Consider the following 27,928-nt stretch of genomic DNA (forward strand, 5'->3'; position numbering starts at 1 on the left):
AAGGGAAAAGAGGACATAAATTTGAAAGAACAAGATATGTACATAGGAGGGTTTGCAGGGAAGAAAAAGAAGGGGGAAATTATGCAATTGTATTATCATCTCAAAAAATAAAAATTTAAGGCGAATTATGAATAAAATTTTTGTCAAACTATCAAACTACACGCATAAGACCTTCCTTTTCGGGGCACACTGTAAGCCTGTCTGGATGAGTAAGTGGCTCTAATGAGCACAGTCGTGGAGATCATATACTTACCAATAAGGTACATGCCAATCCAGTCCCCAGCATCCACTTCTTCCTTGATGTCCCAGTGGATCACCAAATCCTGGGAGTGCCCGATAGAATAGTAGGAGCTGCTCACCATGAGCGTGGAGCGGCTGTCTGACGTGACCAGGTCAGTGTCACTGGTGGAGCGAGGGATGGTGATGCCATCATGGGCGCCATTCCTGATGTCTATATTGTGGAACTGGTCTGGGTTATAGCTGTAGCGGAGGGGCTCTTTGCACCGGCGTCGGCTCTGGGAGTTTCTAGATGGAGACGCCATGGCAGCCAGGCCTAAAAACCTGTTCTGGTACAGGTTCTGTGGGAGAAAGGAGATACTGAACAGGGTCAAGAGAAACCAGCAACTTCTATCACATCCTGACAAATGAGGGAAGCAAACTGTGAGGGAGCTGCCCTTCTGGGCTATGTGAAGCCAAATGAACAGCACTATTTCAGGAGAAAGGCCTTTTCCCTGCGTTTACACAGGAACAAGGCACCTCTCTGCTCGTGCCCGCCTCGAACTTCTCACCTCTTCAGCTCCCTCCAACCTAACCGATTCTAGAAGGAGTGGACTGCCAGGAGAAGCCCTGCTTCTGAAGAAGCAACTTTTCCTGTCTTCTCTAGCATCAGTTTGATTGGTTCAAATTTTATCCCTTTTTAGGATAAATTATGATTTTCTCTTCATTTAATATATCAGTCATTTGGGATGCATTCAATCTCTTCACAGAGTCATCTCTCTCCCTCTCTCTCTCTCTCTCTCTCTCTCTCTCTCTCTCTCTCTCTCTCTCTCTCTCTCTCTCTCTCTCTCTCTCTCAACCTGCCGAGAGCGGCATGCCCAGGGACCCAGGAGTGGAGACCATACGACTCGCTTGACAAGGATCTGAGCTTGAGGTCTCCTCCAGATGACCTCGAATGGACGGGAGCCTGACAAAGATCCGATCCCTCCTGACCCCCGAGCTCATGAGCTGTTGAGATGCCACCTGTTACTTTCATGATGATTGCTTTCATTCTGCTCTCCTCTTTCCTGATCTTGATGGACTCCCCTTCCCCTGTTCTTGGTTCTCCAAAAATCACTGAGCACAGAAAATTAGATGTTCTGCCAATATCAAGTACTAATACCTGGCCAGCAATGTGTGCTTAAGGGTAAGAATGTCTCAGATGTGGAAGCAACATTAATTTGGGAAATATGGTTCCTTACTAAGTTTTTCAATGGATTGTGATTTGCAAACGGCATATCAAAAGCATGAAGCATTGAGGAAAGAAATTCCCATGGTTGAACGTTTGATTAATTAAAAGGAAAAAAAAATGCCTATGACTTGGAACTTTAAAGAAAAGGCTTGGGTGGATTCTGAGCAAGGCATAAACCGAGAATGGAGTGGTGAGCAAAGCAGCTTGGGTTAATGGTTTGAATTTTATGGAAAGATTGGCTGCCATGGATAGCAGACCTTGGAATTGTCATACTAAAGAATTAAAGATTAGGATTCTTACAGAACATATTAGAGCTGCAGCACTTAGGGGTGCAGCTACATTGTGCTGTACCCAAGGATTCTGTAAAAGATGCTTAGCTAGGCATCAAGATGAGCTTGAAAAATTAACTGGAAGTGATGTGATGTCCAGTATATCTATACAAAAACAGCCTAAGAGTACTAATGTTTAGTGGAAAGGAAACCGCAAAGGCTGTGCCCTTTGGCCAAAACCAAAACTGACTGAAGAGTTCAAACATGGAAGTTAATAAGAAAGAAAATGAGATGCTTGCTTTGGGGGTTAGTGGGGCGTAGACATGGGACTGGCTTCTGTTTCCTGAAGTTTAGATGAGGTTGAAATTCTGTAGAGTTTTACACAGCTATCATGTGAAATAACTGACTTTACTTCCTTAAAACCTTTTTGACTTTACTTCCTTAAAAAACTAAATAAAGAATTGAGGTTTGTGTTCTGTGGTATGCCTGCTTGTATGCTTGCACGCCTGCCTGCTAGCAGCTGCCATGTACACTGTCTGCCTGTTTGCATCAAAAGTCTGACTCGAGAATTGATTTCACCCCTGCTTCAAGGACCCTCACAACATTTGAAAGTGCTACGGCTGGTCCCCACATTAACCCCTTGATTCTATGGCATGTTACTGAAATGGCTATTAAGGATTTTATAATTCTAGTAATTTTGAACACCAAGTTATTGATCAGATTCAACCTCAGATGACTATCGCATTTGAACTGATATTATTGTAGAAAGCATTGCAGTTGCTTTTCTTTGTTACTATTTACAGCACCAGGTGCTGAAAATTAGCTGACATGGAAGGTCACCACCACACAGAACCTGCGCAGAGACTCACTTTCAAAACAAGGAAGGATGACTCTGAGTTCATTGATAATGCTAAGATTAGATTCACATGATCATTTTGGGGATTTTGGCTTTACATGTTCTGCGACCAATAGCATGTTTACTTTTCACAGAAAAGGCCCAAGAGAAGCACTAAACCATCTATTTAGACTCCAGGGATTATACCTTATTATCCCTACTGATTAAGTGAGAGTTAATGATAATTTATATTTCAATCATAAGGGCCAGACCCTAGTGCCAGTTTACTCTTCAAATTATGTGAGTCTTCAGTTTACACACATTTAGATGCACCAATAATATCAAGGAAATTGAAAACTACATGGACTTGAATGACCAGTCAAATGAGAAATTATGAATTTAACCAAATAACCATCTTGAGCATGTGATCCTCCTGAATCTTACTTTCTTTAATTATGAATACACTGCTGTCTGCAGAGTAAAGGCTCAACAAATAATCCACTACAAAAATTAACCCTGGATCGCTTTAGGATAAGAGGACCAGCTAGAATGCAGCGTAAGTGGGCGGCTATGCTACTGGCCTGGTGACCTCTCCCATGACCCCACAGCACTGGCAATTACATTTTTTCTGTATGTATCCTAAAGCCATCCTGTTCATGGCCCTACAGGTTTCTATAGGGGCTTAAAATTGCAGGCATTGCCCATGTGAATGTTCTCTATATCAGTTTTCAGGAGTAAGGTTCCCTTCTAAGGTTTGATATCCAGCAGGATATTTTTGTGTCAGTGTTGAGGAAGCTGAGGATTTTACCTTTATTGTCTGATAGTTTTCTTCTTTTCATGTGTGTGTTCATGAACATGTATTTATTATATATACATGCATGTTTATGCATGTTTGCATAAGTGGGTGCATTTGGGACCAGGTGTGCATATACGTGTGTATGCATGGATGCAGAGGCCTGGTGCTTGTGTTGATAATCTTCTTGGATCACTTTCCTGCTTATTCATACCACTCTTATTCCTATCAGGTCTGTCAGTCAAACCCAGCATTTGCCAATATGGCCAGGTTGTAGCAGGGCTTGTCTGCCTTTGCCTTTATAGGTTGAAATTACAAGCAAGCCATAGGTGGGTGCTGACAATCTGAACTCTGGTCCTCTCTCTTGCACGGCAAGCACTCTAACTGCTGAGCAATCTCTTCAGACCAGAGAAAGTTGTGTGTGTGTGTGTGTGTGCGCGCACGCGCACATGTGTGTGCTTGCGTGTGTATGTGCATGCATGTGTGCGCCTTTCATTTGTTATAAGGTTAGTTACTGGTGCTGTCTGCTGTGTGAGATTTTCCTGCCTTCTCATTCTTTACTTGGCAGAAAACCATAAACCCCTCAAGAGCCCTCGCTGGTGCCATTTTCATGTGAATCTCAAGCAGGCCCTCAAAAGATTGCAAAGTATTTTTCTTTTGTTCAGATGTAAATTCTACTGCTATCATTTAGAGAAGTCCCGTAAAGAATAAGCAGTTCTCCTGAAATTGACAAATTACACCAGTAATAATGGTTTACATGGTGAGAACAAAGACATATATGGAAACATTGTTGAAAAAGGTGTTTGTCAGTTAATACTGAGTTGCAATATGTCATCAGTCTGGAATAAGAAAGTAACCTAAAGATGGTTCTAGAAGACTATACTCTCCCACCCACCCAGGCTTCTCCACCTCCAAGGAGGAGTTAGTGATCATTTCACAGTGTAATAAACATGGAAGCTGTAAAAATGGTTTTGATACTCACTCATTCACACTGCAGGCGGGATGTGCACTCTCCTTAGTAGTGTACTCTACCTCAAAATACAGTCCCTTTGTATCTCCTTCCATTTTTAAGAGAGTGGCTGGGCTTTCTGGCCAGCAACCCCACACTCCACAAAGACTCATATTCGTGATGTTTGTGGCTTCTCTTACTACTCCCATGCTGTGACACTTTAGTGTCTTTAGTGCTGTGTGTTTTATGTTCTAGCATAGTAACATAACAGTTTTGGGGTTTTTTTTGTTTGTTTTTATTTTGTTTTGTTTTGTTTTAGTCTTTACAATTTTAGTTGAAATATTATTTTAATCAAAATATCCTTTTTAGGGAAAAATGGTTTATTGTGCCTTGTACAAATAAAATCCAGAAAGATGAAAGAATAAATTGTATACAGAGGAGACTAAACAGAAAACTGTATTTCATCATGTCCTAAACAGGTGTTCTCAATTAAAGATTCACAATAAATGAGTCTTTTTAATTGTACTTTCCTGTTTTGCTGATATGTAGTTGGCAGAATTCTGTGAGTTGATTGTATAGAGGCTATTATTTGGCATATATGTCTTTTGTGAGCCAAATTAGGCAATACATGTTCGCCTAATTACTAGTTACTACCTACTCCTAGCTACTCTTTTAAATACCCATCACCTCACGAAGTTAGCCTTTTAAGCTTTGTTTTGTTTAAACAAAGAAAGTTAATTCTTGAATGCACTGATGGCCTCACACTGAGTTCCTTTGTAATTCAGGCTTTTCCTAGGCACCCTCAATTGTTCCCAGAATACTATGGATTTAAGAGCTGAAAGAACTCAGTCATCTTTCATTTCTAAAGTGTGGGGACAGATGGAGATCTACCCTGTTTTGAAATAGCTATGCTTAAAGACTACATACTGCCTGCAGCAAGATACCACTGTTTGACAACCCTGGACTTCAGCCTAATCTCTATGGAAATGTATCCTCCGACTTGGGAGATTTTCTTTACTTTCTCAGAAAAGAAAGCCCAACCCTCTGAATGAGAGAGTCATGTATAACTGATTGCTCCCAGACTTTTCTCCATTGCACCAAAACACTCATTTCTGTTGATAAGCAAAATCAAACCCTGACAAGATTATAAGAATATCTTAATTTTCCAACCACTAGTTTCCAGTTTGGTAGTAAGCCAAACACAGATGTTAACTGACCTTCAGGAAAACATGTCCAATGAAAGCAACCTAGACATAATTTTATATTGTTTAGATTTTTTTGTTTACTATGATTTACCATTGTAGATGTGATATTTTGTACTACTAAAATCAAACTCTCTGAAATGAGATAAGCTATTCAAGCAGAAATACATCACATGTAGAAAAAATATTATGTATCAATATTTTTAAGAATGGAGGGGGACAAAAGGCTCTGCTCTTGTAGTTTCTATCTAAGAATCAGCAATAGATTCTTTGTTTTTGAAATATTAGGGCGAGGGAATGCCATCTCACAAAAATAGTGGAACAAAATACAGAGAAAAGTAAGTCTTTTAAGATTGTCTCCAAAAATTAAAAATCATAAGTGGAAAAAAAATAATGAAGGAAACAATTAAAATATATAAGATGGAGTTATTCAGTTGTATGAGAGATAGAAGGATGCTTTTCATTCATAATACAGAAGCTATTTTACTCAAGGCGACTGCTGGAACATTTTTATACTGTGTCTACATTTTTATACTGTGGCAACTTAAAAGAAACTCAGAACTTGTGTTTTTCTACTAAGGATCTCAGATAATTCCAATAAAAGAAATGTATAGAGTATCTGATAAGATAGAAGAAGGATCAGAAGTTAAAACAAAACAAAATAATAACAACAACAACAAAGGAGAAAGAAAGAAGCCCTTCAGAAGCCACAAGGGCCTTTGCACTTGGAGGTGCAAAGAAGATGGGCTCACAGAAAAGGAGCCAAGCTTTACCCACATGGCTGCCTGTTGGTTGAGAGAAAGCAAATGTCTTCTACAAAAGGTAACTCAGATGGCCATTACGAAAAGAAACAGGCAGCGCTATCATCAATGCCCCTCCCCCCTGCCCACTCAACTCACAAGGCTCAATAGCGGTTGCAGCTTCAGATGATACAGCGCTATACTTTGTCATTTGTCACTGTGTTACTTGAAGTGCAAGGGGAAAATGATATCTTAAGGGAGAATATATCTTCTGAAACTGAGCTATACTGGGAGCCTGAGAACGACTACAAGACAGGAAGCCTGAATTTATTCTTCCACATTTTCATGGTAAAAGGCAGCCCTGGAAGGAGTTTGCACAGTTGGGCAAGGGAGAGGTAAAGACCAAAACAAACAAACAAACAAACAAACAAACACCCACAAGCCACTGGTAGCTCAATTCAAGCATGGAGTGTTGGGGTCTAAGGGGAAAGGCAGCCTACTCTCTCTGGCCAGGGATGGAGCTCCACTGAGAACAGCTCTGGGGTCTGCTAACACTGAGCTGGAGGTCACTAGGCTGAAAACCTCAGAGGCAAGCTACCTACTTCTCACTGCTGAAGGTCCCACAGCCCACTTGCCACACATAGCTGCAGCTCTCCAGCAGAATGACTTATATCCTTGAGATTTATAACCTTGAGAGTATAAGACAGGCCCTCCGTCCACACAGGTCTATGTGTTATGGCTGTTTCCTAAACGTTTTTAAAAAGAGAATGGTGATTTCTTAAAAATTATCACAGATAGTTGTGGGCTGAACTTGGGTCCTCTACAAGAACAGTGTGTGGTTTTAGCCACTGAGGTCTCTCTAGCCCAAGTTGCCTACACTCAAAATACTTGGGAGGCACCCCAGTTAGAACACTAGTCTTGCCAGATGGTAAAAGCTGGGACTCTTCTGAGGATAAAGAACCTGGCTAGCTCACAGAATCTGAAGCTAACTATTGTACAATAAATCAAACAAAAGCAAAGTGGAAAGCATCTTCAATAAATTTGACTAAGCACAAGAGGGAATATGAGAGATGGAGGCCAAGGTTAAGAAATACCACATTTAAACATCAATAAGGAAAGAATTTAAAAATTGACATGACTGTTCAGTCATCTGTGAGTCTTGGGATATGGCCAAGAGACCAAATTTAGGAATTTATGGACTAGAAGAAGGAGCTGAGGTAATCAATGGCACAAAGAATTTGTTTAAGGAGATATATAACTCCAATTTCCCCAAATATGGAAAGAAATGAAAATACAAATGCAGGAAGAACCCTGAGCAATGGACTCCATGTTCTAAAGATCACATATTCCAATTCAGACTAGTTTACTTAGAAAAAGAACCTGCCATAGTTGAAGGAAAGGAGAAAAGCTTTCCATATATGTATATATACATATAAATATATATATGATACATACATATTTTAGCATATATATACATATATATGCACACATATATTTTTATATGTATACATAAAATTCTTTTATGCATACATAAAATTCTTTTAGCATATATATATATATATACATATATATGCTAAAAGAATTAATATACACTAAATTCTTTGTATAGAGAATAATAGAAAAAGTACTTCAGACTGGAGAGAGGAATAAGCATAGCCAGGAGACTAGAGAGAGAAAACAAATGAAACTTATAATTATTGAAACACAAAATACGACTAAGACAAAAACAACACAATAATGGAGAGAGAGAGAGAGAGAGAGAGAGAGAGAGAGAGAGAGAGAGAGGTGAGGAAGAGATGAGAGAGGAGGAAGAGGAGAGAGGAGAGAGAGAGAGAGAACACCATACATCTTTCAATAATAAATTAAATATTAATGGTCTTAAATTCTCAACCCAAAGACACAGGTGAGTTGAATCGATTAAGAACAAAATACATGGCAAAACCAAATTTTAAAAAGTCTATGTACAAACCCAGTTCTACAGAAGACACTAGAAGGAAAACTCCAACCCAAGGAAGTTAGCTACACTCAAGAAAACACAGAATATAAATAACTCCACTACAGCAAAACTAAAAGAAAATAAGCACAGAAACACAGTACCAACACCAACGTCAGAATAAAAGGAGCTAGCAATCATTGGTCATTAATATCTCTCAACATAAGTGGACTCAACTCTCCAATAAAAAGACACAGGCTAACAGAATGGATGCATAAACAGGACCCAACATTCTGTTGCATATGAGAAATACACCTCAGCAAGAAAAATAGACATTACCTCAGAGTAAAGGGCTGGAAAAAGGTTTTCCAAGCAAAAGGACCCAAGAAGCAAGCTGGAATAGTTCATCCTAAAATCTAATAAAATAGACTTTCAACCAAAATTAATCAAAAGAGATTGGGAAGGACACTTCTTAATCACCAAAGAAATAAATACACCAAGAGGACATCTCAATCCTGAACATCTATGCCCAGATACAAAAGCATCCACATTTGTAAAAGAAACATTATTAAAGCTTAAATCACACACCTATTTCCACACATTAATAGAGGGAGACTTCAACATGCTACTTTTTACCAATAAACAGATCACTGAAACAGAAACTAAACAGAGAGATAATGACATTAACAAGCGTCCTGAATCAAATGGACCTAATAGATATCCACAAAACTTTTCACTCAAACACAAAAGAATATACCTTCTTCGCAGCACCACATGGAACCTTCTCCAAAACTGACCATATAGTCAGTCACAAAGTGAACTTCAACTGACACAAGAAAAATGAATTAACCCATTTTACTTTATCAGATCACCATGGACTAAAGCTGGACTTCAACAGCAACAAAAATAACAAAAAGCATACACACACATGGAAACTGAGCAACTCCCTACTCAATGACTACTGAGTCAGGGAAGAAATTTTTTAAAAATTAAAGGCTTCCTAAAATTCAATAAAAATGAAGGTACAGCATACCCAAACTTATGGGACAAAATGAAAGCAGTGCTAAGAGCAAAGTTGGTAGCACTGAGTGCCTTCATAAAGAAATTGGAGAGATCTCATACTTAACAACCTAACAGTTCACCTGAAAGCTTTAGAAAAAAGAAGCAAACATATCCATGAAGAGTAGGTGGCAGGAAATAATCAAACTCAGGGCTGAAATCAATGAATTAAAAATAAAGAGAACAATACAAAGAATCTATTAAAGCAAGAGATGGTTCTTTGAGAAAATCAGCAAGAGAGACAAACCCTTAGCCAAAGTAATGAAAAAGCAGAGAGACATTATCCAAATCAACAAAATCAGGAAGGAAAAGGGAGACATAACTACAGACACTGAGGAAATCCAAAGAATCATTAGGTGTTACTGCAAAAGCATTTATGCCAGAGAATTGGAAAGTGTAAATGAAATGGACAGAGTTATTGATATATACCACTTACCAAAGTTAAATCAAAATCAAGTAAACAAGTTAAATAGTTCTATAACCCCTAAGGTAATAAAAGCAGTTATTAAGAGTTTCCCATGCCCCCCCAAGACAAAAAAACAAAAAAAAAACAAAGAAACAAACAAACAAATGAAAAACAACCCAACAACAACAACAAGAAAAACAAAAACAAAACGGCAAGGGCCAGATGGTTTCAGTGCAGACTTTCAATGAAGAGCTAATATCAATACTCTTTAAACTCTTCTACAAAATAGAAACAGAAGGAACATTGTCAAACTAATTTTATAAAACTATAGTCTACAGTCACCCTGATACCTAAAGCACACAAAAATACCAACAAAGAGGGAGAATTTCAGACCAATTTCCCTTATGAACATTGATGCAAAAAAACAAAACAAAACAAAACAAAACAAAAACAAATCAACAATATATTTGCAAACTGAATCCAAGAACACATAAAAAATATCATCCACCATGATTATGTATGATTCATCCCAGTTATGCAGGGGTGGCTCAATATATTAAAATCCATCACGTAATCCACCATATAAATAAACTGAAAGAAAAAATGATTACCTCATTAGATGTGGAAAAGCATTTGACAAAATTCAACATCCATTCATGTTGAAAGTCTTAGCGAGATCAGGGATACAAGGCACATACCTAAACACAATAAAGGCAATATACAGCAAGCTGATAGCCAACATCAAATTAAATGGAGAGAAAGTTAAAGCAATCCCATTGAAATCAGGGACAAGACAAGGCTGCCCACTCTCACCATATCTATTCAAAATAGTACTTGAAGTCCTAGCCAGAGCAATACCACAACTAAAGGAGATCAAGGATATACAAATTAGAAAGGAAGAAGTCAAAGTATCACATGATATTATACATGAGTGACTCCTCCAAATTCTACTAGTGAACTCCTACAGCTGATAAACACCTTCAGCAAAGTGACTGGATACAAAATTAACTAAAAAAAAAAAAAAATCAGTAGCTTTTCTGTATACAAATGGTAAGTGGGATTAGAAAGAAGTTAAAGAAACTATACCCTTCACAATAGCCACAAATAATATAGCTTGTGTAACTCTAACCAAGCAAGTCAAAGACATGTATGACAAGAACTTCAAGTCTCTGAAGAAAGAAATTGAAGAAGATATCAGAAGATTAAAATATGTCCCAGGGTTCTGGCTTTACAGTCAAAGATACAAGACAGAAGTTATGGAATCTCCCCTCACTGCTAAGGAAAGCTGCAGAGGCCAGGTGTGTGTCAGGGATGTCCCTGCAGGGAGGCCCAGAGAGGCCATTTTGTGAAGCTGTAAAAGCGAAGCCCAGATTCTTGTTAGAGACTTCAACATGTTCAAGATGACAGAGTCATGGGATGCCTGCCAAGGAGAGCTGCTAACAGGGTATGGAACCAGCCCAAGAGAGAGAAGTATGTTGCAGTCAGCAAAGCTGAAAGGAGTTGGAGATCTGAAGGGTGTTTTGACATCAGACATGAAGGTGCAGGGTTTGAAGATTTCAAAGCAGTGGGTGAGAAATAGAATATGGTTGACATGAATGGGAAAGAAGATAATGAGGAAAATATGTTTAAATGTGGATTAGAATGAAAGTACAGGACAGAGGAAGGGAAATTTGGAGGGATAACAAATAGTAAAGACCTTTGCAAATATAACATGGAAACCTACTACAGGAGGGAGGAAAGGAAGGAGAAAGATAGGGAGAGAGGGAGGGAGGAAGAGTAAATGGGCCTATCAATTATGGAGGCATAATATCTCACCCAGATGCCCAGATGCCTGGAGTGGGTTACCTCTCTTTACATTGGTTGTTTAATTATTATAGACACCTAAACAATACAGGCCATAGATATTGTTCCTTGTTACCCTCCAGAACTTTATGGTAACAATTATTGCTGAAGATACAATATACTGGAATCATAGGGTATGGAGAAGTCAAGCTGGTACTGGTCTGGAAGTTCCATCCCTACTGGCTAGCTTTCACATGTCTGAAAGGTGCTATACTTGATACTGGGAGAGGAAAATAATCCATATTATTACCCAGCTATAAATTCTGCAAACTATAATAATGGTCAGCTTGAAAGGATATGTTCATTGGTACAATCATGGCATGAATGTTTAGAAGTAAACAACCACTTTATGATTAGATTTAAGACCTATTCCACAAGATAGAACTCATGCCTAGTACTATTAACTGGGACAAGAGCCTATGGTTGAATAGATCAAGACTCTAGGGGAGATTTTACTACTATTATTCATCTAAATGTAAATAGAACCAAACTATACCCTAAACACATATCTTTATGCTCATAGGCAATTATAGATCTCAACCTTCATCAGAGAAATACCTTTTTACAGCAGATGGAAATTAATACAGACACAGATTGTGAGTGTGCAGAGAATAAGAGATTGTAGAGTGGCCAACAGTAAATGGGACCTCTATATCATACCTTCTCCCCGCAAAGCTTAGGAAGCATCACAGAAGATGGGGGTGGAAAGAGGTAACAGAAAGCTGTCATTAAACAGTGCACTCTGGTTATGAAAAAGATACTACATACATGAACCTACAGAGATTGTGACTGCATGCACAAGACTTTTATGACATCAAGCCAACTAAAATTTTGACGTGGGTGGGAAGGGCCCATAAGGTCCCATTTCTAGCTAAGGAGCTATTGGAAATTGATGGCTGCTAGGCAAAGAAGAGTCAGGTTTCTACAAATGATGCCCCTGAAGGCTGTTATATTCCTGTGGATGGCCTTATGTCATGCACATAGTAATAGCACTAATTAGAGTCAGTGGGCTTAATAAATAGTATATGAAGTTAGGAAGGAAATGTAGCAAGAAGAGGTGTGGGTACAGGAAGGAGGGAGTTGGGGTTAGATTTCATCAAAATACATTGAATTATTTATGCATGAAAGTCTCAAAAATAATTTTAAGATAAAAATTTTCATTAAAAAACAAACAAATTTAAACAACAAAAACAATTTAAAGGAGAATTGTTTTCTTTACAGTTCCAGAGAGATTATTGGCATAGAAGACATGGCAGCAAGAGAACAATCATGCGGTCACAGTGCATCTCTACTCAGGAAGCACAGAGAAATGAATACATGCATCCACTCAGCCTCTTTTCTCTACAGCCGCAGTGTAGAGTCCCAAGCAGGGAACAGTAATACCTCTGTTAATCTTACCAAGATAATCCCTTGTGGGGTGTTCATTTCATAGGTTGTTTTAGATTCTGTCAAGTTGACAACACTGACCATTGCTGCCAACCCAAGATATTTCAGCTGCCTGTTAAATGCCCAGAAAACAGGAGCCAGATCTCGCAAATATAGGACAGAGGAAGAGAATGTTCCCAACAAGAAATGACGTGTCAGAGGCACCCTGGAGAACACTTTTGAGAGATGCCAGGAACTACCACAGAACAGCTCATCTCTAAAAGGATCCATTACCTTGCTTTTTCTCCCAGCAGGTCACACACGGACTCAGTTCTCAGTCTAGAATGGTGCGAAGGGGCTTTAACTTGAATTGAAAGCAACAAAAGTATTGGATAAACTGTCTCTCTGAGAGTTTGGTAAGCAAACCTGATGAGATATGATGACAACAAACAGATTAACGGGAAAAGAGACAGATAAACCTCACATGTTCAAAAGCTGGGAAAGCTCAAAGCAGCCCCAGATAGGTCAGACTTAGATACACCGTACTATTAACTCAGGGTTCTTTGATGCTATCAGCTGATGACTAGACTTCCCCAGGCACTAGCTGGCTCAATAAACTAAGACTGGGCCTCCTCTAAGAATAGGTATATAGTTGCAGAGATGAGACCAAGGTGGGGATTGAGGGGTTAAGGTGCCAACAAAGAATATGCTCTACCCTTTCTTGTCATTACATAATGTTTCTTCAAGTGGGTCCAGAAAGAGAGATAATTTTAAAGTTATTTGTCCCTGGGGACTTTGTAAGGCTCTCAAAGGCTGAGTAAATTCATTTTTCTTTGCCAAAAACAAAAAGTGCTATTTGAGAAACATCTTTGCTCCCACTCTTCTCCCTAGGGCCTATGGCAACAAATGGTCATCTGACGGTTGTCATTGTCCTGAAAGTTCTTCTTTTAGTGGTCAACTGTGTTGATGGGTATTTGGCCCTTAAAGAGAGTTAATGGAGACACTGAAGGTACCAGGGCATCAGGGTTCCTGGAGGATGCAGCACCATGTTGCCTTTAGGAAAGGAGTCAGCACATAGTGAAATAAGTGGCATCAAGAGTTTTCCACTTAATGCACATTAGACATCCCCCCATGAGCTTGAAGGTTAGGCAGTGCAGTAAAATAAAGCTGCTTCTAATTTAAGAAAGCGAAATTGCACCATATACATAGGTTCTCTTTGTCTCTGCAAAGTGCTTTAAGGTATCTGATGCCAAAGGCTGAGGACTGAAATGAAGTGCAGAAAGGAGCAAAGGACACCATCTCACACAAACACGCAGGGTTTGTCTCACATTGTATAGGAGCTAAGCTAAACCTAAATCTGCCTTAATCCCCTGGAAAGAGTTTGCTTCACACACAGCACATTAGAAAAGTACGCACAGTACCCTGTGGCATGTGTTAGGTAGAAAGTCACCAGAGCTACCTACCGATTATCTTTGTCTCCACCCCTCCCTTCTATTTATACCTTTCCACTTGATGTTTGCTCCTTTTCAGGGCCAGGCTTTGTGTATTTCTCAGCTGGGGTATTTCAGGGGCTACAGCATAAATTCAATGGAGTTCTATTCTACCCTGAATGGGGTAAGCCTGGCTATTAACTAAGTTTCATTTCTATCTTTACTTTGGCCTCTTATTTTTGTGGCTGGCTCCTGTGGCCTCCACAGAGAAGAGGGCACTTGCTTTGAGTCTGGACATGACTATGCATCAGTACTGGCTGTTAAATTTCCAACTTAAGCCGAGCCTGTTGGACCCTGAATTCTGCCAGGTGAACAAGTGTCCTAGATGCTGTGATAGGGCCCAGGATAGACTACAGAAGCTCAGAATATCACAAGAAGCTAAACCTCTTTGTGGAGATTATGGTGAGCTGTTTAAACATTTGGCTGCAGATTCAGGGGCAAAGAGGAAACATTACCTATTGGTGAGATAAATTTACATCTAGAAAAGAAATCCTCACTTGTAAGGATGTTTCTTTCTCTGGACAAGGCAGCCGAATCACTAAGGGCTCAATCAGTGGAGAAGCTGTGAGCTAAGTTTGCTTAGGAAACAGACAACTGCCTAGTTTGAGGTGCAGTTCCTGGCTATCTTGTCTTTTTCAAGGTTTTCTTGGTTTCATATAAGATAATTTTAAAGCCTGCAATGCAGGTGAATCCCTGATATATACTCTAGAGATTTGTTTGTTTTTCTAGGCTTCTCTTGTGTACATAAATGATGTGCGTGTTATTAAAGTTTTGTTGTGTTCACATACTAAATGGTCTTCTGTTTCAGGGAGTTGTGAATAACTCAGGAAGTATGAAGGAGGGTTTTCCCTTCCTTACATTATAAACTATTAAGAATTCATGTGAGGAATCTCTGGCCTTCCCTCATCCATGTTAAGATGTCTGTTGCTGTTGTCTCTGCTCAGCTCATGTTTAGACAGTCATGCTGGTGACACTTCATGGGTGTGTAGCTTCTGACATTCTTAGGAGAGACAATCTCATAGAAAACTTCCTGTTCTTCTGGCTCTTAACAATCTTTCCATCTCCTTTTCTGCAACAAGCCACAAACCTTAGGTACGGGAATTGTTTCATAGATGTATAAGTTGGGACTAGTCTCCACAATTCTTCATTTTGATTGGTTGTGATACAGGCAACTAAGGAATGCTGAGGGCAAGAGAAATAGTTTTCCCCAGGGAAGAGCACACCAGTTGAGTAGCTAATATCAAATTGATAGTCCTGAAAGCATGCATATAAGTAACAGTATTTAGGCTGAGAGGGTCATATTTATGAATTTAGAAATACATATTCCTATATATATATACACACATACATATGTATGTATGTAACAACAATTAATAAGGGAGAGGAAGGATTGGAGGAGGAGCCCGAGGGATCAAGGGCACCACAAAAACACAGCCCGCTGAATCAACTGACTAGAACTCATGGGATTTCACAGAGATCAGGGACCCTGTAGGAATTTGACCTAGGTCTGCATTTATGTGTGTGTGTGTGTGTGTGTGTATATGTATGTATGTATGTAATTATATGCAGGAAACTTCAGCTGGGATGTAATACATGAGAGAATAAAATCTTGATTCTCTTGGTCCTATGTCCCAGTGCCTGAAATGAAATGCATCCACCATGAGAATGGCAAGCCTGAATCTGCACATGGTGCCTCCCCATGTCCCCCCACGGAGACATTGGTTGTGCATTGTTTGGCTTCACAGACTCTGCATCTGCATCATTTACCTGATACTTGTCACCTGGGCACTGGATGATTCTTTCTTCCTGCCAGCCTTCATTCTGAAGTGAGAATAGGACTCTCAGCTGCCATTTTGAGACAACCCAGAGTTATCTGAGGAAGTGTCACTTAGGGGGTTGCCTTAATCAGATTAGCCTGTGGATATTTCCATGGGACATTTTCTTGGTTGCTAATTGGTGCAGAAGGTTACAGCACTCTGTGGTCCAGTACCATGCCTAGGCTTGGAGTGCTAGCTAAGCAAAAGCTGAAGTGAAGGCCAGCAGCCAGAACTCCTCACAACCTGCTTCAGTCCCAAGGTGCCTGTCTTGAGCTTGTGCTTCAGTCCCCCTTAGGTGGTTACCTAGAAGTGTAAGCTGAAATGAACCTTTTTACTCTCAAATTGCTCTTAGTTATGGTATTTATCTTAGCAACAGAAAGCAAACCAGTGTGGTCACAGAAATCTCATAAAGAGATTGGAACCTGTTTCTAAAAGACATATGTCACTGCACTGAACATCATCAGAAAATACACTGCATTTCATTTCTTTATTGAACAAATATCTGTTCAATACCTGCGAGATGTCAAGCATGGTTGTAGACACTAGAATAAATTGTTGTATTAAAGAGACAGAAGGTCTTGCCAATGTGAATCTTATCTGGCTGACCAAAGAACACCTGGGTCTTCCTAACTTGGATGCAAGGAATGCAGTTAAGGTGGACTTGAAACCATGTTCTGAGAATATCAAATGTCAAGCACGAAATTTGCCTTTGGGACTGCCTAGTGCTAATGTGTAAGTGATTCTGTATTTGTCAGGAAGAGCTACAACAACCAAGTGAAACTGGGCTTTTAGTGAGTATGAATCAAGAGAGCAGCAGAGTAACAGAAACAAAGCTGTTGTATGTGCCAGTTTCCCAATATGCAAATAATGTCAGACAGTCCTCCCAGTGTCTCTGAGAGGCCTGGCATTCAGAGGCTTCAGCACTCACAGAAAGCATTTGTGAAGCATAATGAGATGTCTGAACTTTGCCCATGACTTTCAAAGTCTGTGGCTTTCCAACAGCTACAAGGTGTGATTCTTCATGGGCCTCAGTTGGTAATATCAATTCTTCAAAGCCCTGTTAAAGATGCCAATTTATATTTCTATTGTGAAAAGAAGGAGAAGGAGGAGAAAAAGGAGGAGAAGAATGTGAAGGAAAAGGGGAAGGAGGAGGAAGAGGAGGAAGAAGAGGAAGAGGAGGAGGAGGTGGAGGAGGAGGAGGAGGAGGAGGAGGAGGAGGAGAAGAAGAAGAAGAAGAAGAAGAAGAAGAAGAAGAAGAAGAAGAAGAAGAAGAAGAAGAAGAAGAAGAAGAAACAAAGATTCTACATTTAAAAAGTAGAAAAGAAAAATTCTGCCTTGAGGACCCAACCTAGATGTTCACAAAGAGTTCTGTTGGTCTGTCTTGGTGGTACTGTCTCCAAGTGTCAGGCTGTACGCTTCAGGTGGTCCTGAGAGTTGGATCTCTGAGGCCTGCTGCTACTTTCTTCAGTGGCAACCTGACTGAACTGTGGTAATTTCCTGTCCCATCTCTGCTCATATTTCAGTCTCCAAGTCACCTCAAAACTCCGGGACCCAGGTTGCTCTTTTGCAACCGAAGGGCAACCATGTGCTTGCTCTGGGACCTGCTTTGTTCCACTTGGAATGGACCTCCAACTTCTGCAACCTATCTTTGTGTATTCTTATTTATTTATAAGACTAAATTTGACTTTTTGCCCAAATTTGGGTTCCTGGTGCTTTTGCTATTACCAATGCACGCATGTTTAAGAATTTCCGTTTGGTTAAAAAATTTAAGTTTACAATTTTTTCTTCTCTCTCTCCATCCCTCCTTCTTTGGGTTTATTCTGACTATTTATTTATTTTTATGACCCTGAACATTTTCACTTCTGACTGTACATCTAGAAGTAAGAATCCAAGTAGTGTATGTTTCTGTTGTATATGTGTGCTATACTGGAGAGATTGCTATGGATCTTTCAGGGCTATTTTCTGATTTTTGTAGTCTAGAGGAGATAGCCAGTTTGGGCTACACATTAGAATAGCTTGAGGATGTTTGTTTGTTTGTTTTCATAACACTAGAAGTTAAAACCAGGATCACACACATTTCAAGAAAGCATTATACTACTAAGATATTCATCTGAGGTTGAGAGACAGAGTCTCACTTAGTTTTTCAGGCTGTCTTTGAACCTACTAAGTAGCTCAGGTAGGCATTGAACTTGTAATCCTCCTGCCTCACCACTTAACTCATAGTGTGGCTCTTCAAAGTTCCACATCTGTGACTCTGCTCCAGTTTTGTCCACACACATAGTCAAGGAGACTCTCATGACAACTATACACAAAGTCAAGGAGGCTCTTATGACAACTACACACATAATCACGAAGGCTCTCATGACAACCTGTTCCATTTTTCCCCTTTGTCTCGAGATTCCTTTTATGCTGAAGCTTTGAGGAATTGCACTATCCATAAATATTCTTTAGAGTTCTAGCTATGTATAAAACCCGCTGTTATTAAAAAGACCCAGCTTGTTTTATAAGGAAAGGTATATTTAATAAATTTAAAATGTGAATTGGAATTGTAAAGTAAGCATGAAGTCTATATAAAAAGCAGTCATGTAAATAAAGCAGAAATAAAATAAAAATCCTTCAAATTATATTACTTTTAAAAGTCCTCGTCTTTCTACTAGTCAGATCCACAAGTGTGCGTAAGCCTCTCACCCTGTTCCCTCCTGATTGTCCCCCACTAGGTAGCATCAAAGTGCAAATACTGTGGCTTTTCTGTTTTGTTACAGAAAGAAAATATAATAGTGTTTGTAAATGTACCTCACAAAGTTACTGTTTGATTGGCAGGAGGGAGGTGGAACCATGGTGGTCAAAAGAATAAGTTCAAGAAACCTGCTTGTATTACATTAACTACAGCTAATGACAGCATATTGGAGCTTTAATGCTATCTTGTTATTTATTTATTTATTTATTTATTTATTTATTTATTTATTTATGTCTTTGAGACAAGGCATTGAAATCACTAGCCCAAAGTGGCCTGTAGTCTATGACTCCCTTGCTTCAGCCTTCAGAATGATAGAACTGTAGGCATTTAATGCACCATTGAGATTATGTTTTTTAAAAATGCTGACATAGATTTTAAGTGTTGTCACCACAAAAACCAGGAGGTTAGTATGTGAGGTAACACATATGTTAATTAGACATATATAGCCATTTTCAATACATGCATATTTTAAAATATGTTGTACCTGAGAAGTAAGTATAATTGTATTTGTAATGTAAACAGTGAATATTAAAGAAAAGAGGAAATTATTTCAGCCTCAGAAAGACTCTCACCTATGTCTTAAAGTGTAGCTGAGAACTAGGCTCACTTGCTCCTAACATTAGCAAGTAGTTTTCACTGTTGCTGTTTTGCCTCATTCTCTTATATATTTCTTATTTCCCAAATAATTAGTGAATAGAATCAGCCTTGTCCATAACACATAATAAAGGAAAACATCAAAGACAAACACTAGTCATGTTACCTAATTAGTACTCTTCTGGCTTACAAGAATGACTATTGGCTTGCGGACAAGACAGAAATTATATCAAGAGAACTGTTTACTAACCACGAAGATACATTCTCCTTCCTGTGCTCATCTGGCTATAGCTAAAATTAGATTCCTTCCAACCTCATATAAGCTTTTGTGTCTCTGATCCTGAGAGAAATGATCTTTTACCTCTAGGCTATTTGCCAATAAAGCTCTATTATTATCCCTGTTGGCCCTGGCTTTATTCAGAGTCAGGGAACTGTACTTCAAAGTGCTATAGGATAATCTTTGAAGGGTCTTGGCTTTGAAGGCATGTATCACACATTCAAATGTATCCCTGCTCTTGGAGACTTCGTTCCCAGAACACTTCTCTGCTCTAGTCATTGTGTTCTGAGTTAAATGAAGTGCATCTGTGTTTCAGGGCCAAGCCAAGCAGGGGGTGGGAAGTTAGCATTGGAGAAGACTTCTATAAAAGAAAATATGATTTCATTAACTTGACAAGCGTCTTTCAGAGAGCATAAACGAAACACACTGCTGAATACAAAGTTATTAAGTCCCAACAAAGTCCAGTTTGTGTTTCTTTCTGTTTAAATTCAAGATCACTTTTACTTATGACTTAATAAGACAAAGGCTAAGAGACATTCTACTATACTGAATATATTAGTCTTAACATGATGTGCTTGTCTAAATCAATTTTGTCAGGAAAAATCAATACATTATATGAGAAACTAAGACAAAATAGAAATTATTTGTATTAACTCACTAAAAACTATAGTAAGTTTATATTAACATGGACAATATTTTATGCAAAATTATTACCTTTTCTAGGCACACACACACACACACACACACACACACACACACACACACACACACACACACACACATTATTGCAAATGTCAACTATTGCCTAGTCATTCTAAACAAAACTGAGAGCTTCTGGTACCATGAAAGACCCCATCTCTAGACAATATGGCAGCCAATAGAAAAAGACAACCAATATCCTGCTCTGGCCTCTGCATGTAAGTATACAAGTATGCACACTCACCCACATATCAGGTATATGCATATACACATACATACAACACACACATACATTTGCTCCCAAAACAAAACTATGATTATCAAAATTAGTGAAAGAGAATGGTTTTGAAAACTACATTAATATCTGGCCCCTTTCTGAAACCCTTTATGTATATAGCTGTCAAACAGGGAGGCCTAACTCACACTGATAACCCTCTCACACCTGCCAGACCCTCTGATTCCCATGTGTAGCTGGTGAGCCTAGACTCCTCTACCCCACAACTCAACTCCACCCATCCTACCAAACCTGCTCATCCCAGCTGCACATACCTGGTCCCATCTCTAGGCACACTACTGTCTTCAACTCTACTCACACCTTGGCTTGAAGACCAGTCCTCTCTCAGAAGAGGCACTAGACCCTCAATAACTCTATCTGCTCACTGTGAACTGATTAAAGGGCACACATCTCCATGTATTTAAAATTTTTTTATTTAATTAATTTGTTCAGATTACATCTCAATTGTTATCCCATCCCCTGTATCCTCCAGTTCCTCCCTCCCTCCCGCTTTCACCCTATTCCCCTCACCTATGTCTGTGACTGAGGGGATCTCCTCCCCCATTATATGGTCACAGCCTACCAAGTCTCATCTTGGTAGCCTGCTTATCCTTTCTCTGAGTGCCACCAGGCCTCCCCACCAATGGGAAGTGGTCAAATATGGGGCACCAGAGTTCATGTCAGAGTCAGTCCCCCCCTCTCCACTCAGCTGTGGAGAATGTCCTGTCCATTGGCTAGATCTGAGTAAGGGTTTGACGTTTACTGCATGTATTGTCCTTGGTTGGTGCAGTAGTTTGAGCAGAATGCCTGGGCCCAGATCTTCCTGTCATGATGTTCTTCTTGTAGGTTTCTAGGACCCTCTGGATCCTTCTATTTCCCCATTCTCCCTTACTTTTCTCACCTAGAGTCTTAATAGGATGTCCTCACCTCTATCCCAATCTCCTGGTAAGTGAAGACTTTCATGTGACCTGCCTCTTGGGCTAGTATCCAATTATAAGTGAGTATATACCACGTGAGTCTTTCTGCTTCTGGGTTAACTCACTCATTATGATCATTTCTAGTTCCATCCATTTGTCCAGACTTTTTGGAATTTCTTTGTTTTTAATGGCTAAGTAGTATTCCATTGTGTAAATGTACCACAGTTTCTTTATCCATTCTTCGACTGAGGGACACATAGGCTGTTTCCATGTTCTGGCTATTATGAACAAGGCTGCTATGAACATGGTTGAGCATATGTCTTTGTTATGTGGTGGAGCATCTTCCAGGTATATTCCAAGGAGTGGAATAGCTGGATCTTGAGGAAGCCCTATTCCCAGTTTTCTGAGAAAGTGCCAGATAGATTTCCAAAGTGGTTATACAAGTTTGCATTCCTACCAGCAATGAAGGAGTGTTTCCCTTTCTCTACATCCTTGTCAACATGTGGTGTCACTTGAGTTTTTTATCTTAGCCATTCTGATGATTCTGATGGTTGTAAGATGGAATCTCAGAGTTGTTTTGATTTGCATTTCTCTGATGACTAAAGATGTTGAGCATTTCTTTAAGCATTTCTCAGTCAGTTGATATTCCTCTGTTGAGAGTTCTTGGTTTAGTTCTGAGCCCCATTTCTTCATTGGGTTATTTGGTTTGGTGGTGTTTAATTTCTTGAGTTCTTTATATATTTTGGGTATTAGACCTTTGTCAGATGTAGGCTCTTTTTCCATTCTGTGGGCTGTTGCTTTGTTCTCATGAGGTCCCATTTATTGAGTGTTGACATTAAGGCCTGGGCTGTTGGTATTCTGTTCGGGAGTTGTCTCCCGTGCCAATATGTTCAGGATCTTCCCCACTTTTTCTTCTAACTGATTTAGTGTCTCTGGTTTTATGTTGAGGTCCTTACTCCACTTAGACTTGAGTTTTGTGCATGTTGATAAATATGGATCTAATTGTATTTTTCTACATATAGACATTCAGTTAGACCAGCAAGATTTGTTGAAGATGCTATCCTTTTTCCATTGAATAGATTTGGCTTCTTTGTCAAAAATCAAGTGTCCATAGGTATGTGGATTCATTTCTGGGTCTTCAGTTTGATTCCATTGATCCACCAGTCTATTCCTGTGCCAGTACCATGCTGTTTTAATTACTGTTGCTCTATAGTACAGCTTGAGATCAGTTACAGAGATTCCTCTGGATGATCTTTTATTGTACAGGATTGTTTTTAGGAATTCTGGGTTTTTTGTTTTTCCATATGAAGTTGGGAACTGATTTTTCAATGTCTTTAAAAAATTGTGTAGGTATTTTGATAGGGATTTCATTGAATCTGTAGATTACTTTTGGTAAGATGGCCATTTTCACTATGTTAATCCTCCTGATCCATGAACAAGGGAGATCTTTCCATCTTCTGATGTCATCTTCAATCTCTTTCTTCAGAGATTTGAAGTTTTTTTTTTCAAACAAATCCTTTACTTGCTTGGTTAGAGTTACTCCTAAATATTTTCTATTGCTTGTGGCTATCATGAAGGGTGCAGTTTCCCTAATTTCTTCCTCTGCTTGTTTGTCCTTTGTATATAGGATGGCTACTGATTTTTTAGTTAATTTTGTATTCAGCCATTTTGCTGAAGGTATTTATCAGCTGTAAGAGTTCTCTGGTGGAATTTTGGGGGTCACTTATGTACACTATCATATAATCTGCAAATAAGGATAATTTGAATTCCTCCTTTCCCATTTGGATCCCCTTGATCTCCTTTTGTTGTCTTATTGCTCTGGCTAGAACTTCAAGTACTATATTGAAGAGATATGGAGAGAGTGGGCAGCCTTGCATGGTCCCCTATTTTAGAGGTATTTCCTTGACTATCTCTCCATTTAATTTGATGTTGGCTATTATGTTGAGGTATGTGCCTTGTATCCCTGATCTCTCCAAGACTTTAAACATGAGTGGGTGTTGGATTTTATCAAATGCTTTTTCTGCATCTAAGGAGATGATCATGTGGTTTTTTTTTCTTTCAGTTTGTTTATATTGTGGATTACATTGATGGATCCCGTACATTAAATCGTCCCTGCATGCCTGGAATGAAGCCGACCTGGTGATGGTGAATGATATCTGTGATATGTTCTTATAATTGTTTTGTATTTTATTGAGTATTTTTGTGTCAGTGTTCATAAGAGAAATTGGTCTGAAATTCTCTCTTTTTTTCTGTGGGGTTTAGGTATCAACGTGACTGTGGCCTCATAAAATGAATTTAGTAATGTTCCATCCATTTCTATTTTTGGAGTTGCTTGAAGAGTATCAGTATTAGCTCTTATTTGAAGGTCTGGTAGAATTCTTCGCTGAAGCCATCTGGCCCTGGGCTTTTTTTTTGGTTGGGAGTTAGCAGTGATTACCTCTATTTCTATAGGAGAAACAGGATTATTTAATTTGTTTATCTGATCTTGATTCAATTTGGCAAGTGGAATCAATCAAGAAAATTGGTCATTTCCCTTTGGTTTTCAAATTTTGTGGCATATATGCCTTTAAAGTAGGATCTTATGATTTTTTGTATTTCTTCAGTGTCTGTTGTTATGTCTCCCTTTTCATTTCTGATTTTGTTGATTTAGATAGTGTCTCTCTGCCTTTTCATTAGTTTGGCTAATAGTTTGTCTATCTTGTTGATTTTCTCAAAGAACCACCTCCTGGTTTTGTTGATTCATAGAATTGTTCTCTTTGTTTCTAATTTATTGATTTTTTTTTTTAGCTCTGACTTTGATTATTTCTAGATGTTTACTTCCCTTGGGTGTTTCTGCTTCTTTTTTTCCTAGGGCTTCCAGCTGTGTTGTTAAGTTGCTTATGTGGAATGTTTCCAGTTCCTTTATAAAGGCACTTAGCACTATGAATTTTCCTCTTAGCACTGCTTTCAATGTGTCCCACAAATTTGGGTATGTTGTTCCTCCATATTCATTAAATTTCAGGAAGTACTTAATTACTTCTAAGATCCAGGTATCCTTAAGTAGAGAGTTGTTTAATTTCCATGTATGTGTAGGCTTTTTGTTATTTCTGTTGTTGTTAAAGTCCAGCCTAAGACCATGGTGATCTGATAGGATACAAGGTATTATTTCAATCTTCTTTTATCTGTTGAGGCTTGCTTTGTGACCTACTATGTGATCAACTTTGGAGAAGGTTCCATGTGATGCTAAGAAGAAGGTATAATCCTTTGTGTTTGGGTGAAAAGTTCTGTACATATCTGTTAGATCCATTTGATTGATGACATTGGCTAATGATGTTATTTCTCAGCTTAGTTTCTGTTTCAATGACTTATCCTTCAGTAAAAGTGGGGTATGGAAGTCTCCCACTATTTTAATGTGTAGAGATTGACGTATGGTTTAAGCTTTGTTAATAAGTCTTTTACAAATGTGGGTGCCCTTGTATTTGGAGCACAGATATTCAGAAATGTGATGTCATTTTGGCTGAGTTTACCTTTGATGAGTATGAAGTGTCCATTCTCATGCCTTTTGATTAATTTTGGTTGAAAGTCTATTTTGTTAGATATTAAAATGGCTGCACCAGCTTGCTTCTTGTGACCATTTGCTTGGAATATTTTTTCCACTCTTTTACCCTGAAGTAATATCTGTCTTTGTGGATTAGATGTGTTTCTTGAATGCAGAAGAATGTTGGATCTTGTTTATGCATCCATTAGGTTAGTCTGTGTCTTTTTATTAGAGAATTGAGAGCATTGATGTTGAGAGATATTAATGAGCAGTGACTGTTAAGACCCTTAATTTTTTATGTTGGTTACAGTAGAGAGTTTGTGTGGTTGTATTTTTGTGATGGTGTAGTTTTCTATTTCCTGAGTAGTTTTGGTTGTAACTTGGCACTTTGGGGTGGAGTTTTTCTTCTAGCAACTTCGGTAAAGCTGGATATGTGGATAGGTACTGTTTGAATTTGTTTTTGTCATGGAATATTTTGTTTTCTCCATCAATGGTTATTGATAGTTTTGCTGGGTAAAGTAGTCTGGGCTGGCATCGGTGTTCTCTTAGGGTTTTCAGGACCTCTGTCCAGACCCTTCTGGCTTTTATGGTCTCTGCTGAGAAGTCAGGTATAATTCTGATAGGTTTGCCATTGTATGTCACTTTGCCTTTTTCATATTTTCCTTTGTTATGTATATTTTGTGTTTTTATTATTATGTGGCAGGAAGATTTTATTTTCTGGTCTATTCTATTTGGTGTTCTGTAGGCCTCTTTTATGTTTATATACATCTCCTTCTTCAAGATGAGGAAATTTTCTTCTATGATTTTGTTGAATATATTTTCTGGGCCTTGGAGTTGGGCATCTTCTCTTCCCTCAATGCCTATTATTCTCAGTTTTCTTCTTTTCATGGTGTCCTTGATTTCTTGGATGTTTTGTGTCAGGAATTTTTCAGATTTAGCATTTTCTTTGATGGTTGTTTTGAATTCTATGCTTATATCTTCTAGTCCCAAGATTTGTTCCTCCATTTCTTAGATTCTGTTAGAGAAGATCAGGTCTGTGTTGCTTGCTTTCTTCTCTAAGGCCTCTCAATCTCGTTTTTCTTCTGTCTGTGCCTTTATCATAGTTTCCATCTTCACTGTTTTATTGATTTCCTTCATGTGTTTGTTTGTAATTTCCTGAATTTCTTCCAGTGCCTCTCTATAGGACTCTTGTATGTTTTCAACCTGTTTGGTTGCATCTTCCAGCATTTGTTTATAGATTTTACTCATTTCTTCCATTATCATCTTCATTACTAAGGATTTGAGGTTGTTTTCTTGTATTTCAGTTGTGTTTGGGTTCTCAGGGTTGCTTTCTTTGGGATGGCTGGTATTTGGAGATGCTGAATTGTTTTGGATTTTGTTGTTTGTGTTTTTACATTGTCCTTTAGTCATCTTTTTGTCTCTGATGTTGGAAGGTAGCTTCTGTAGTCCCTCACTGGTCATTGAGAGTGGATAATTGGTGAGTGATTATAGGTCATGTGCCCTTGCCTCTGGGGAATCAAGGAGTTCTTCCCTGGAACAGGAAGGTGACCTGGTTTCAGCTCCAGGAGACTTTGCTCTACACCTTAGGCTCTGGCCTGTGTCAGCAGAGATAGGCTTCTGCCTGGTCCCTTTTACGCTACTGCTGTGATTCAGACCAGCTCTACTGGGGCCCAGACCATAGGCGGCATGTTCTCTGGCTGGGCAAGGTGGTCCCAGCCACCTGGGCTGCATTGGGCTCCTACCTGAACTGGTTCAAACCGCAGGTGGCACACACTCTGACTAGGCAAAATAGTCCCAGTGGACTGGGCTGTGTCTGGCTCCCAATTCAGTTTGTTCCTTTCAAACTGTGGCATTCTGCCACTGTAATGGGGTGTGGATCCTCTCTGTTCCTGGTTAAGAAATTAGTCCAGCTCCCTGACTCAATTACTGGAGCTTCTAAACAGGGTCCATACTGCTCACCACCATCTTGGATCCTCCTTCATGTATTTTTAAATTTACTTTCTTTATATGCCTGTGAGGTAGGGAGGCCCAACTCATGCTACTAACCTCATTCACCTCTGCCAGAGTGACCTTGTTCCCATCTCTGGCCCTAGACCCACGCTGAAAGCCTACCCATCCCTTCAACTTTCCTGAAGACATGTACCTCACACTTGCTTTCTCAATCTCCTGCCCCTTGACGTTAGGTAGGAAATATCAGACTCAAATAACTCCATTAGAATCATTATCTGAAGAAGCATCCTGGCCTCTTCTCACAGACTTCTGAAAAATAACTGTCAGAACCCTCTGCCTTTACAGAACCATTGCTCCTATACAGTGAAACTTCATTTAGCCTTAGCTGAGCTGGACCTACCCCTAAAACTCCATTTGAACATCAGCATTGCCCAAAGATTGAATTTTAAGGCCCATATAGCTGGTTAACTACCCAACAACTTGAGGTAATAGAAAACAAAACTTCAAACACCCATTCAACAAAATAGAGATAAAATTTCCATACCAAGAAAGAACACCAGTGACCCAATCCCACCAAAAATTAATATTCTCATATTAAAGTTCCCCCAAAAAGTGACTTTGATGAAATATAAGAATGATTTCAAATAGCAGTGATAAACAAGATTAAAGAACTCAAAGAGAATATGGATAAATGCTATAAATAAGAGTGAAAAAATGTAAACAGTTGAATGCGTATTGAAAACCATTCAAGATGTGAAAGCAGGATTTATTGAAGAGATAGAATCTCTCAAAAGACAAAATAAGCTAAAACTAAAA

The 27,928-nt window shown here is 39.0% G+C and overlaps 1 protein-coding gene across 1 annotated transcript in view; it reads right to left on the reverse strand.

Annotated features, from left to right (window-relative positions):
• Hecw1 (HECT, C2 and WW domain containing E3 ubiquitin protein ligase 1) overlaps positions 1–27,928 on the reverse strand; it is a 335,971-nt gene that overhangs the window by 171,041 nt on the left and 137,002 nt on the right. The window contains exon 2 of the mRNA XM_051167947.1: positions 254–578. Coding sequence (XP_051023904.1) covers positions 254–578 — 325 coding nt within the window. The remainder of the gene's footprint in view (positions 1–253; positions 579–27,928) is intronic.

The sequence above is a fragment of the Acomys russatus genome, chromosome 3, assembly GCF_903995435.1.
Source record: "Acomys russatus chromosome 3, mAcoRus1.1, whole genome shotgun sequence".
NCBI classification, from domain to species: domain Eukaryota; kingdom Metazoa; phylum Chordata; class Mammalia; order Rodentia; family Muridae; genus Acomys; species Acomys russatus.